The sequence below is a fragment of the Falco rusticolus genome, chromosome Z (genome assembly GCF_015220075.1).
Source record: "Falco rusticolus isolate bFalRus1 chromosome Z, bFalRus1.pri, whole genome shotgun sequence".
NCBI lineage: Eukaryota > Metazoa > Chordata > Aves > Falconiformes > Falconidae > Falco > Falco rusticolus.
Window position 1 is genome coordinate 47525891 of NC_051210.1, and position 13459 is coordinate 47539349.

The 13459-nt window shown below is 40.9% G+C and overlaps 1 protein-coding gene across 4 annotated transcripts in view; it reads left to right on the forward strand.

Annotated features, from left to right (window-relative positions):
• The window catches only part of PIP5K1B (phosphatidylinositol-4-phosphate 5-kinase type 1 beta), a 122760-nt gene extending 111632 nt beyond the window's left edge, over nucleotides 1–11128 (forward strand). For all 4 annotated transcript variants that reach the window (XM_037373946.1, XM_037373947.1, XM_037373949.1 and 1 more), the window contains one exon: nucleotides 10390–11128. In XM_037373946.1, coding sequence (XP_037229843.1) covers nucleotides 10390–10392 — 3 coding nt within the window. In that variant the 3' untranslated portion in view covers nucleotides 10393–11128. The remainder of the gene's footprint in view (nucleotides 1–10389) is intronic.
• Nucleotides 11129–13459: the final 2331 nt, after the last annotated feature.

Below are 13459 nucleotides of genomic sequence, written 5' to 3' on the forward strand. Positions count from 1 at the left end.
CTGTCCCATTGCATCTTGAAAACCTCTAGTGATGAGGGCTAGATCTACCACATCCCTGCAGAAGTGGTTCCAGTGATTGATTGTCCTGAAAATTTTTTTCTTGTGTTGAGATGGAACATGTTTGTGTCTGATCCCCATGCAGTTTCTCTAGGCTGTACCACTTTTTTTTTTCTTTTTAGCAAGCAACACTTCAGTATATACAGTACCCACTTAATAGCTACTGATTTAATAGTCCAGCACACTTAAGGGGTTTGTAGTCTGTCCTGCCTCCACTGAAACAAGACAGTAGCAAGTACCAGTGGACAATTAGATGTAGAACTGAAATAGTTAACTGTGACCTCCAGTAGCCCATTAAATCAGCCTATTCCTGTAGGACTTGCGTTAATTGGGCTTGTTGCTGATATGATGTTTACATGAATCATCTGCTAAGAGGGACTCACAGATCCTGAAATACTATGGCAAATGGACAAATGAGTAATGACATGCAGAGTAACTTTGCTAGCAGATTGGCTGACTTAATGAATTGTGCTTTAAACTAATGAACTCGGGGGATAGGATCCAGAGCTGTGACACCAACATACTCACAAGCAACATGGTGGATTAGCACGCCTACTAGAATAGGGGGGAATGCTTCCCAACCCCTTTACAAAGGCAAGAACCCCAAGTCCAACCACCTCAAGTGCCTGTTTGCCAACACAAGTAGTCTGAGCAGCAGAGAGGAGGAACTGGAGCTCCATGCCCAGTCTGAGAGTAGTGATGTGACAGAAACCACAGAAACTTTGTGTGAAGAGTCACGTGACACAGTGGGTGGCTACAAATGTGTTTGGAAAGATAGGAAGAGAGGAAAAGGAGGTGGAGTTGCACTTCATAAAGAAAGAGAAATTTGAGTATATGAAGGCAGGCTATGGAGACCACAACAGTTCTATCAAATGCCTTTGGATCAAGATAAGATGGTTTGTCACCACAGAGGATCTTATGTTATGTATCTGTTACTGACCTTACAGCCAGGATGATGAGGCTGACAAAACCTTACTTTGGCTGCTCAAGGAAGTCTTGGGCCAAAGGAACCTGGTCCTCATGGGTAACTCTGATTACCCAAACATTTGTTGGGAGAACAGCACAGTGGTTCACAAGTTGTTCATGAGATTCCTGGAATGTGTGAGGACTGCTTCCTGCTGCAGGTGCTGGACATGCCAACTTGGAATACTGCATTGCTAGATTTACTGCTCACAAACTGAAAGACGTACTTGCCAACATAACTACCAAAGATAGCCTTGGATACAGCGATCACAACATTGTAGAGTTTAAGATCCTGCTGAGAACAATTAAGACCAGTGGTAGGACAAAGGCCATGAATTTCTTAAGAGCTAGCTTCAATATGTTCAGAGCCCAGATGCAAGGGATTCCATGGGAAGCATGCATGGAGGGCAAAGATGCTTGTGAGTGCTTGGAGTTTTTAAAGTACAGCCTCCCTGGAAGCGCAAGAGCATTCTGTTGCCTACAAAGGGAAAGAAAAAAGACAGAACGAGACTACCGTGGCTTAACAATGAGCTTTTGGATGTGCTTGAAAGCAAAAAGGAAGCATACTGGCTGTGGAAAGGCAGCCATACACCCACTGAGGACTACAAGAACCTTGCTAGGGTATGCAGAGATGTAGACAGGAAGGTTAAGGCTCTGCTACAACCTGAAATTGGCCAGAGACATCAAGAAGAAGAAAGGGTTCTTTGGATACCTAAGCAGTTAAGCAGAAGCACAGGGAAGACACAGGCCCATGACTGAGCAGGGCAGGGAAACAATTTACTAATAATGCTGACACAGCAGAGGTTCTTAAGACCTTCCTTGCCTGTGTCTCTACCAGCGTAGCTGGACCCTAGACCACAGGACCAAGTAGCTACCACGGTGCACATGGTGACCCACCAGCAGTGGCCCTCTGCAAGGGCTCAGCCCACATCAGTGGATGGGCCCGCAGGGAATCCACCCCAGGGTGTTAACAGAAGTTGCTGACACTGCTGCGAGGCCACTGCCTGTCATCTTTGAAAAGTGGTGGAGATCAGGGGGCATTCCTGACGCCTGGCAGAGGGTAGATGTCACACCCATCTACAGGAATGGCCCAGAAGAGGACCCAGGAAACTACAGGCCCATCAGCTTGCTTCAGTCCCTGAGAAAGTGGTCGAACGAGTCCTCCTAGAAACTGTTACAAGCCAAATGAAGCCGGTGGTGATTGGGAAAGTCCAGCACAGATTTACCAAAGGCAAATCATGCCAAGGTAACCTGATCGACCTTCTACAACAAAACAACATCTTCTGTTGACATGGAGAGAGCAGTGGATGTGCCTCACCTGGACTTCAGCAAAGCGTTTGACACGTTTCCCACAGCCTCCCCCTGGACACACTGTCAGGGTACAGCCTGGGTGGGTGATCTGTGAGATGGGCAGGCAGGTGTCCCACAGGCCACACTCAGGGTGCTGGTCAATGGCTTTTACTCAGGCTGGCAGCCTGTCACAAGTGGGGTCCCCCAGGGACCAGTACGGGGCCCTGTGTTAAACATAAACGATCTGGACAATGGCAGGGAGAGCATCCTCGCTGGGTTTGCTGGTGTCACTGAACGGGGTGGCAAGGTGGAGGTGTCAGAAAGCAGAACCATCCTTCAGAGAGCCCTGGAGAGGCTGGGAGGGTGGGCTCGCAGGAACTGTGTGAAGTTCGGCAAAGGCAAGTGCAGAGTCCTGCACCTGGGACAACAGAGCCCAGCACCGGCCATGAGCTGTGGCTGGGCAGCAGCATTGCCGAGGGGGACCTGGGGGTTCTGGAGGAAACAAGCTGAACAGGAGTCAGCAGAGTGCCATTGCGGCAACCAAGGCAAACAGGATCCCGAGCTGCATCCTCAAGGGCATTGCTAGCAGAGATAGAGATGTGATCGTCCCACTCAACACTTTTCTGGCTGCACGTGGAGTACTGGCTCCCGTTCTGGGCCCCGCAATTCAAGATGCAGACTGGAGAGGGTCCAAAGGAAGCCATGAAGATGATCAAAGGGCAGGATAAAATGCCCCATGAGGAAAGACTGAAAGACTTGGGTCTTTTCACCCTGGAGAAAGCTCAGGGGAGATGTTATCCCATATTCAAAGCAGACAGAAGCCCTCTCTTTGAAAGGAACCACAGAAAGAAGACAAGGGGCAACAGGTACAAGTTGACCAGGAGAGGTGTCATTTCAATGGAAGAAATTTTACAGTGAGAATGATCAATCACCTGAACAACCTCCCCAGGGACATGGTGGAGTCCTCATCATTGGAGGTTTTCAAGATGTGATGGAACAGATACTCTCAGGCTCCTTCTCACACAAAAGGTGGACCAGATACTTCTTGAGGTCCCTTCCAGCCTGGGCTGTTCTGTGTTTTGTGGTTCTCTTGGCCCCACATAAGAGAAACCATTTTTTGTTGGTAACTTTTGAATTTGGTTTATAATATAATAATCTTGGTTATCATTAACACTGCTGAGCACTGTGAAGTGCTTTTTTTAAAGCTTGAAATCTGTAGGGTGGATGGTGGGTGGAATGCTCTGAAAATCTAGTGACAGGCATAGGTAATACCTTCTGTAAGGCTGTCCTTACAAGTTCCAGGTGTGATGGTGAGCTCTTCAGTTAGTTTTCAGCTTGTAAAGCATTCATCATGGGAATGCTCTCATTCTGGGAGACTGCAGTAAGTGTATGTGTATTCCACTGACCACTATCAACAGAACAAATAAAACCCAACTCTGGATGTTATACAAGTACCCAGTGTTTATTTTCCTGAGCAAAGGTCTGGACGAGTTAAGAGATCTTAAGTGGAGAGAATTGTAGATGCTTTTTTGACCTATCAGCACCCTTCCTCTGCACCCTGAAAATCCAAGCTCAAAATTCAATGATCAGGACACGGCAGCGGCACTTACCTCAAGTGTCTAGGTATGCAATGGCTGGCAGCTTCAAGGAAATTGGATACTGTGGCTAAGCGCATGTTATTTCTAAAGTGGCAAGCTCATCCTGAGAAATTACTTACTTCTGCCTCCTTGGTCCTGTCCCACACACTGTATTGATGTCTCCTTAACTATTTTGAGATTGCTATGGAAATGAGCTGTAACTTACACATGGACACCTGTACTTATGCTGAGGTGTTTGTCAAAGAAAGAAGAATAAGGTATTACTTTGTCCACTGATCTTTCACTCCCTATTGCCCCCCAATATCCTTCAGCAGACCACGAAACAACAGTTAGCCTCTGGTTAGGAAAGTCTAATGCTACAGGATCAGTGATGTGTTAGCAGTTTTATTCACTGCTGCTGAGCAGAAGGCAGGTTTATTTTTATAGAAGGATGATTAAATGCAAACTAGAAGGGAAATACGCGTGTTTTTCAGAACACTAGGATCACGTCAGTCATTGCTAATCTACGTCTCAAAAATAAAGCAAATGAATAATGTTTGCATTAGCTGATTTAAGCCTCAGTTGAAAAGGTTACAAGGTGTATTTTGACCTTGTAAAAGCATGAGGAGAAAATGTAGCTTTAAATGGCATTCCCAGATTTTCCTTTAATCCTGTTAGTTAATACTCCTTGTCTGTGTTCCTACTGCAAGACAAGCTGCTGTAGGCTTACCTGCTAGATGTTATAATGAAAAATGTCTTAACTTGCTTAATTTCAGTCACTCCACTAATCCTTTGATGTCCTTGCCTCCTGCTTTGAAATGCTAGACTTCTTGGACAAATTTTAGTCCTCATAAGAGCTATGAATTTTTGATCCCATGAATGAAAAAAAGGACATTGTAGTAAAATGACATTCTGTTAACTTACTATAAAAAACAGCTTTAGAATGGCACAGTGTTGTGTACAGACGCAGACAGTCAAGTAATGTGGGGTTGGAGCAGAGCTTATAAAAAGAAAATTCCTCTTTACAGGTAAGAGGATTGGTTTAAGGGTGTAGCATTAAGGCAGGGGTCCTCAAACTACGGCCCACGGGCCAGATACAGCCCCCCAGGCTCCTCAATCTGGCCCCCGGTATTTACAGACCCCCCGCCGGGGGTTGGGGGGGAAACCAAGCAGCCGCAGATGGCTGCCTGCCACTGCATCTGCGCGCCGGCCCCCTGGTTAAAAAGTTTGAGGATCACTGCATTAAGGGAACCATGCAGACTCACACTGTGCAGCTGATGCCAAAATCCAGAGCAAGAATTTTTGTTCCAGAACACAGGTACAGAGACATCTCGAGCTTGCAACTAAACAGCTGGTCTGGGCCCAGAGTTTCTCAGTTCTGAAAAAAGCCCAGGTTCAGCAAAGCAGCATTTTGTGCATCTGCCACTCTTAAGCAGCACTGTTAGGAACATCCTTAAATCCAAGTTTACTTTAAAATTCCATTGGTTTATTTTCTTTTAAATCTTTTAGCCCAGATGATAACTTAAGAAACCTAGCTTCTTCCTAGCTAATAAAATATAAATAACCATGATCTGTACTGAGTAGTAAGTATAAGCCAATCTAAATTATTTCCAAATATTCTAGTACTATACAGTGGGAAACAAATACTGAATATTCTACTAAAACAATTCTAATTTTTAATTAAAGATTGCAGAAAGATAGAAACAGGTATATAAAATAGTTGGGAGATTTGAAATGTTTCTTTGCAGACAATTAAAGCATTGGAGGTTTCTTGCTTTTGTGAATATGTAATACAATGATAGATCAGTTCCTTAGAAGCAAAAGATGCTGAGATCAATAGAAGGTGTCCTGTACATAAGCCAGTAACAGAGAATGTTCACACTCTTCTATTTAGCAGTTTGATGTAGAAATCCACAAACCAAGTAGAACAGTGTTTCCTTCTTCCTCACTTAAGTTCCCCTCTAGGCCTATATTTTTGCTGTCAGTTCAGGCACCTTCAGCTGATATATAAGCAGAAAAGCTTTAAATGTCAGCTAACACTGTTGAACACAAAAGTCTACTGTGTTCTATGGATTTTGATTACTAGGAAATATAAGCCAAATCCTGCAAAAGTTTCTTACGAGAGATCAGCAAGTGCAACAGATCCAGAAGACCTTAGTCCAGTGTTACTAAGGACTAGTACCTAAAATAAAGAACCTTAAAAGTGGTAATTTCATGTAGAAAGTAAAGAATAACTTAAAATGACCTTGTTCCTTCTGTTCTGCAGTGAATTCCCAAGTTCTTTAGTTGAGCATTCTGTCCCTGAAGAGGGAAGAGGGACATGTGCAATTATGAAGTACGCCACTGTGTTTTCTTAGCCTAGCCTTGAAATGACTTACAAAGGTAGCTGACATATTATATTGACGAACTACAATATCAGTAAAATCAGAGTAGTAAGGTTTAAGAATTACTTTAATTGGTTCACTGCAACTAGGCCTGATTTCCTTCACACCTAAAATGGGACAAGAACATACATGTAAATAGCACAGCGACAAACTGAAGTTTGCTCTCTTGTGATGCTGTACATCTTAAGTTTTTGGTGGTAAATATAGGATTTAAATAAGTAAACATGTGCCCTGCCTACAGGATTTCATTAATGAACTATTTTGCTTGGAGAATACTTCTGTATATTTAACTATAATGGAAGATTCTTAGGTAGTACAGGAATTATTACATGGAAATAAAGCATTGCCTCCTGTTGTTGAAGGAAAGGCTTGCAGAACTTGTGTATAATTTAGAAGTCACAACCACTGAAGTTATGGTTGCAAAGGATTGGTAAGAGCTTCTGTAAAATAAAAGAATGGAACAACTGTGGTGATGAGCAAGCCCAGCCTATTTAGTGTAGCTGGGCTTGCTGGTTAGTGTAGCTGTGATCTGTGTCAGATTAATTGCATAGATAATGTTGTTACATTTATAATTACTTACATTGTGGGTTAAGCCCAAATGCCAATTTTATTATAGGATTTTGAAGTCTTAAAACATAGCTGGAGATTGATTTTATATTTCAAATCAGCAGTAGATGCATAGATAAGCAGATTTACCAATATTGTTCTATAAAATGCCTGTTTATAAAGTGTCAAAACTGTCTGGCTTTTCTTGCTCTTCAGTGCTCTTCCTCTTTTCTTCTGTTCTCACTTGCATAGTTCTGTATTAAGGCCTGTCTCTTTGAGCATTTCCCAGTTCATATTCAAGCCCTGCCAAATGCCAGGTTACTGGTTAGCTGCTCATCTTCATGGTTAGTTTCTCGTACAAATATATTCGCCTGTTCAGCTATTTTTAGTTTATCACCCTAAGGTTTTTCTTTTAGGATGTACTCTTCTTTCAGAGAAGAAAATTCCCACCTGGCTTTGACTGAATGAAGCATCCTAGTCAGATTCAGCTTTGGCTAGGGGATTGTACTTCCACTGTAACTTCTTGATGAGGTGCTTGTTTTTCGTTCAGAAATATTTTGCTTCTTGGTCTTTCGTAACATTTAATTCAATTCTAATCATGTTGTAGTTTTCTTCAGGGTGCTGTTGTGGAGTAATAACAAGCACAGCTGAAATTAAAGCAGTTCCCAGGCAGGGTACAAGTAAAAACAAGCTTAATGCTGCATACCTCAAATTCTGATGTGCTGCTGTCTTTTTGGAGGCTTCAGTATCTCTGCCTGTTTCCACTGAAGATACTGATGGAAAAACATGGGACTATGAGAAGGGAATTCAGGCCTCCTCCCTTACAGACACCCTTCCTTTCCCTGAGAGCAGAATAATCTTTTACAATGTTAGGTGCTCATACTGGAACCAATCAAGCACTCTTTCCTCAGAGCAGAATCCTGTTTAATTAAGGCTGAAGGGGGCAAACCTACTTGTTTTAATCAGAAACTGCTCCTTTGTATTATCTTATCTTATCCCTGTATCCATCCATGATCTTAAAAGGAGAGGAAAAAGAGGCCTGTGTCTCTTAAAAAACTGAAACCTGGTGTGAGGTGAAACAACCTAGCACATGAATGCAGTTTGGCAGAGGTGTTCTTGCAGAAGCAGTGTTATTTAGGAAGCAAAGTAACAGCAACATTTCAGTCGCCCCGGCATGAAAATCAGACATGGGAATTCTGCACTTGATTAGATTAAAAAGGTGCAATTTCAGATTACAAGTGATACATTACCTGACTAAGCCAAGTGCTAAAATGCCAGCACGTATTGTCACTAAATTACACATTCTCATGCCCAGGGCTTTTCATGCACCATATGAGGAAATCAATCAGCTCAAAAACAAAGCCATGAAAAGAGAACTGGAGCACAAAAATGCTCTGATACAAAAAGCCTCAAGTAGGTTCAAACATTGTAAATCCACTATACACACAGTGTGGGTATATATCATTCAGACAGTGATTCAGGAATGCATTCTGTAGTGTCATTTGTCCATTATTTATCATTTCAGACCCAATTGCTATGGGCGAACTCAGGCTCTATGTTTCTTTTATCTGTAGTCAAAGTAACGCCAGAAGTTGTGCAGTGGGTACAGAGTTGCTTAGAAGATCATGCCCTGTGCCTTGAAATAGATGGGAGTTTTTTCCAGAAAAATCTGCACAGAACTGGACTGGACCTGACAGAAAGATAAACTATCTGAAAATCCAGCCTCCTTAAAATGGCATCAGTACCACAAACAGCATTTCTGTGACTGACTCACCCAGTTAGCAGTTGCTGTGTGTTTCTGTCAGGTCTGTTTCTCCAATTGTGTTATGCAAATTTTGCTGATGTTTTTTTCCATTGCTGATCCCTCTGAAATGCTTTGGAAGTATCAGAGCAAAGGGAACAAGAATAAGCTAATCACAATTGCATTATGAAATTAGAGGAGTAGCACAAAGCTAGCGTCAGTAATACTACTAGTCTCCTTAGAGAGTGAAAAGTAGTGGTAAGGCCAGAGGGTCTCTAGTTGTGCTAAGTGACCATTTTATCTATCAAAAATGGACCTGAAGTCATTCAGAGCTGAGCTTTCAGCCAGAAACTAGATGGTGCTAGTGAAAATTTTGACTATTTTATCTTGGCTTCATAAAACAGAATTTTGTTTATCAGTATTAGCATTTTTCAACTTTTTCTGCCAAACTGCTTCTTAAATTTTTTTTTTAAATCCTTGTTAGCTTTATGTCATATTCTTTTTAAAATATCACAGTCTTCAATTTCACTCACTTCTCCAACAATTTTGCTTTACATATTAAATTGTTCTGCGTCCTGTAAGTACATACTACTTTATTCCCTTAGCACATTCAGGTGCTAATATGGCAGTAGATAGACTTCCATTGCCAGACCACAGCTATCTAGAGAAGAGAGAACAGCCTCTGAGAAATTAGCACTGTGCTCACTAGCATCAGTGATTATGAACACCCTAACACTGGTGCACAATAAAGTAATAGGTTTAAAGGTTGCCACAGCACAATACTGAAATATTCTTCAAGGTTCAAGGTCTAGCGCTAGAAGTCATAACTAAAATACTGATTTAAATCTACTGGTTACTTTTTTCTAAGATAAGCTTTAAAAATGCCTGTGGAGATTTTTTGTTGTTGTTCATAGTCAAGATTAGATTGTTGTTGAACTATTTAAAGGTTAATTAAATGTTTGTATTGAAAAGTACAATATAAAGGTGACCTTAAAATTCTGTTTAATAAATGGGAATTATGCCTTTGTTATATCTTGTAATAAGGTTTTAGAGTAAGGTAACTACAAATGTCTTTGTTTTGGCTTAGTGCCCTACTCCATGTTGGCTGCATGATCTGAGATGCACTCTATTTACTGCAATAGTTTGTTTAGCTGTCAGTTTATCCTTAGTTTGTGTCATAGGAATAAGGCGTTCGGAAGAGAACAGTTTGTCTTCAGTTGATCCCTGACTCCATAGAGATGCTAAGAAGTGATCAACTATTTCTCTTATGTAACTGCTGATTCTGTAGAAAATACTGTAGAAAACTAAATCATTAACATGATTAAGTAAATATATTTTTTTTTTGTGAAATAGAATGATTGCTATGCAATTGACTACAACATCAGCTGGATAGGTATGATTTTTTCAACTGGGGAAGGGTATCATGCAAAAGCTAACAGGACTTTTATACATGTTGTATGAAGACTGCCAGTTTTCCTCTAACAGTTTTAAGTAACAAAGGCCCCAGTCAGTTGTGCAGGGTAATAAAAGCTGTTGTGAGCTGCTGAGCACTCTCATTTTGGACTGCCTTCTCTGATGTCCAGATTTGCAGCAGCAAGTGGTTCTGTTTCATGTAATGTAAGCATACTGCAATGTCTGCAAAACCATAGGAGCTAGCCATTGTACAAGAAAAAGGACCAATGCTTTTGGTTAGGGGGCAAGATAAGAAAATAATCGCCAGCAAACTGTGCTGCAGCCTGTTTAGGGGAGGAAAGATGTTACCTGTTTATAATTATGTAAGAAAACAAACACACACAAGTCTTGACTTCTGTTGTCATTTCTGTATTCCCAGTAACAAATACACGAAGACTAAAACTGAGAGAAGTGACCGTGGTTAATGAAGAGCACTTTCTGCACTCCTCATTTAAGAAGGAGGAATTTGCTAAGCCTAATAGACAAAGAGTAATAATCAACTGAACTTGTTCTAAGAAGTGTCAGGACCTTTGAACCATAGAAAGGATTGATGGACTTGGCAAAAACGATGTGAAACATTCCACACTCTGCTATCATCTGACGTTGCTTGCTGAACTGTGAAGAACTGTGTATTCAGGCTGCTTTCTACTATATTGCCAATCAACTTTTTTGGACGTGAAACTGATATTTTCTTACCAGCTCTCTAGTAGTTTGATTGCATGCATTCGGTAACTATGCATAAGCAACATTATTATCTGCTTTACCTACTTAAAACTAAGCACAGTGGTGAATAAAATTAATCTCATTTGTTTTGACTCTTCAGTTCTAATCACTTAGGTCCACATCAGCGGAAACTGGAATTGATGTCATACAAGGGTTAGGGTAAACCTCTGCACATACTATGTGGAAATGAGCCTATAAAGATATTTTTGCTGTTGGTGAAAAGGAGGAAAAAATGTTATTTATAACAAGGCCTTATGTTGTGTATATATATTGTCTTTGAAATATTTTTGATTTTAGTTTATTTCTTGTAAAAGAGAAATTATATAATTTATTTAGCAAATACTACTGTAAAGTATAGTTTTATTGATGAATAAAATACATTGTTCTCAAGACTATCACAGCTGTCTATCTGCTCTTGATCTGTACAGGACTTACTGTTCTGGTATTTCTCTGCCTTCATGAGATGGTCTTGAGAGGCATCTCAAGAGATATGACAACCACTCTGTAACATGGCATCTGCCTTTTTCTTCTACCACGTCTACAGTGAACAGGGGAATCTTGAAATTAGGGTAGGAAAGGCAAAGGAACATACTCAACAGGCATTGCTTCATAAAGGCATTTTAGGTTTTTCAGTATGGGCAATCATTTTAAGATAACTAGAAACTGTTCTTCTTCCTTAATTTCCCTAGCATCAGAGAGATAATCGCAAACACCAGTGGCCATCAATCCAAGATTTCATGCTTTGATGTGGCGGTGTATTTAAAAACTACACAGGTGTCATTTTGAAAGTTTATGAAAGTTACTGGTAGTAACATTTATTCTAGGAGTAAGTATAGCAAACCTGCTGCCTTGGCAAAACCAGAATTCGGCACTTTTAATTCCTAGAATTATGCTTTGTACTTCTGAATAATTTTCATTCAAGGTTTTGTTGTGGGATTTTTTTTCCACTTTGATGTAATCATATAACCCTGACAAGGAGGAGGGTATTATTCCTTAATTATGCACAGGATAGGGAAATTGAAAGATGTGGGGTTTTTTCTCTCTAAGCATGTAGAGCCTGTGGCTTAACTTGGAGCCTATGTCTCATGATTACCTCTTTTGCAGGCTTTAAAATTAGATTGCTTAATCCCCAGAAAGTACTTCTTTTGCACCATTCCTTCTAGAAATGCAAGAGACCAACTTGCACGCTCTGTGAGCAAAGACATTTTGCATGGCTGTGTGAAGCATCTGCTCCTTCATGCACAGTATATAGCATATTTAGAATGTGTCTCTGTGCAAAGTAGATATTTCTGACTAGTGTTATTTGGGGGAAAAAACTGACATTTTGTAATTTAAACCCAGATTAACCTTCATAAAGCACATACATGTCACCTTTCCCCCATTACCTAGCAGGCTGTAGTGTCTGAATCACTTGTCCTTAAGACTCCAGAGGGGACACAACTTAACTGCAACAATTCTGTCTATACTAAACAGTTCAGAGACTGAGCCATCCTTTGTGTACAACCCTTCGATGCAGTCATTTATAAATGAAAACAGTCATTTAACACTTGCAAAAGGACATCCTGTATAGATTATGGAGTCCACTACGAAAACCTTCTCTAAAGCATGTGCACTTCAAATTTTATTTATTTTTTTTCTGTGACTGCCTGGCAGCTAAGCAATGTTAATGACCAGCAACTTGAAACCCATTTATTTCTCTAACACATGAAATGGTATAAAGCTTTAAACATCAAAGAGTACAGGAGCTTGTAAGTATGTGTATGTTTCATGACTAAGGATTTAGTTTCTCTTCATCTTGCATTCATGTTTTGCATTGGTAGCACTTTGATGAAAATGTGAAGACATTTAAACATATCCATAAAGCTGATAAGGCAGTGCATGCCAAGTAAAAAAATATATACAGAAGGCATAATTAAATCCTTGGGGTGTTAAAGTAACGTATTGATCTATTTCACCAGGTCTAAATAGATGGAACTCACCACAGGGAGCAAAATTTGAAGAATTAGGTCACAAAGGTGGGCGATTTGTGTGCAGTGGTATCTGAATACTCTGGCCTTGCAAGCTGCCCGGAAGGAAAAAGCACAAGTTAATGTCTGCTTAGAGGAAGGTAGGGAGTAACTCCGAATGTGTGTATCTGACCCTGTGACTTAGTCATATGACATTCAGGGGGTGAGCTTTGCCTTTGGTGGTAGCACTTAATAGTTGTCCTCAGCTTAAAAAAATAAACAACTTCATGTCCTTGTACTAGAATTCAGTGGTTTGAAAATGCTAGCACCTATCCCAAGAACTGCTTTCTTCTTGACTTTGCTTATACTTCAGGCAGTTTAGTTTCATGTAACTCCATGTTGTCTTCACAAACCCTTGATACTAGACAGCGATAAAAGAGTAATCAGTAGTGCACTCCATCTGTTCTTCATAGAAGCTATTTGCTGGCCCATTTCCAGTGGTGCATGCTGTGGGAAAATTACTTTGGCAGGGGAATTAGAGAAAACTGGGACCTAACGGATGTGTAGTATTACAGAAAGCTTTTTTAGAGTAAAATACAGTTACTGCTTTCAGGATGGTTGACGTGCACAAAATCTGCTTTACCACGGCTCCTTAAGTGACACATCCTGCCATCTTGGCACATGCTGATAGTAAGGGAGGATGGAGTGGGGTGGAGACACTGCGGCCAGGCTCTGTTGTACTCTCTGCAGCTGATAGGAGTAGCGGAGTGTGGAGCGGAG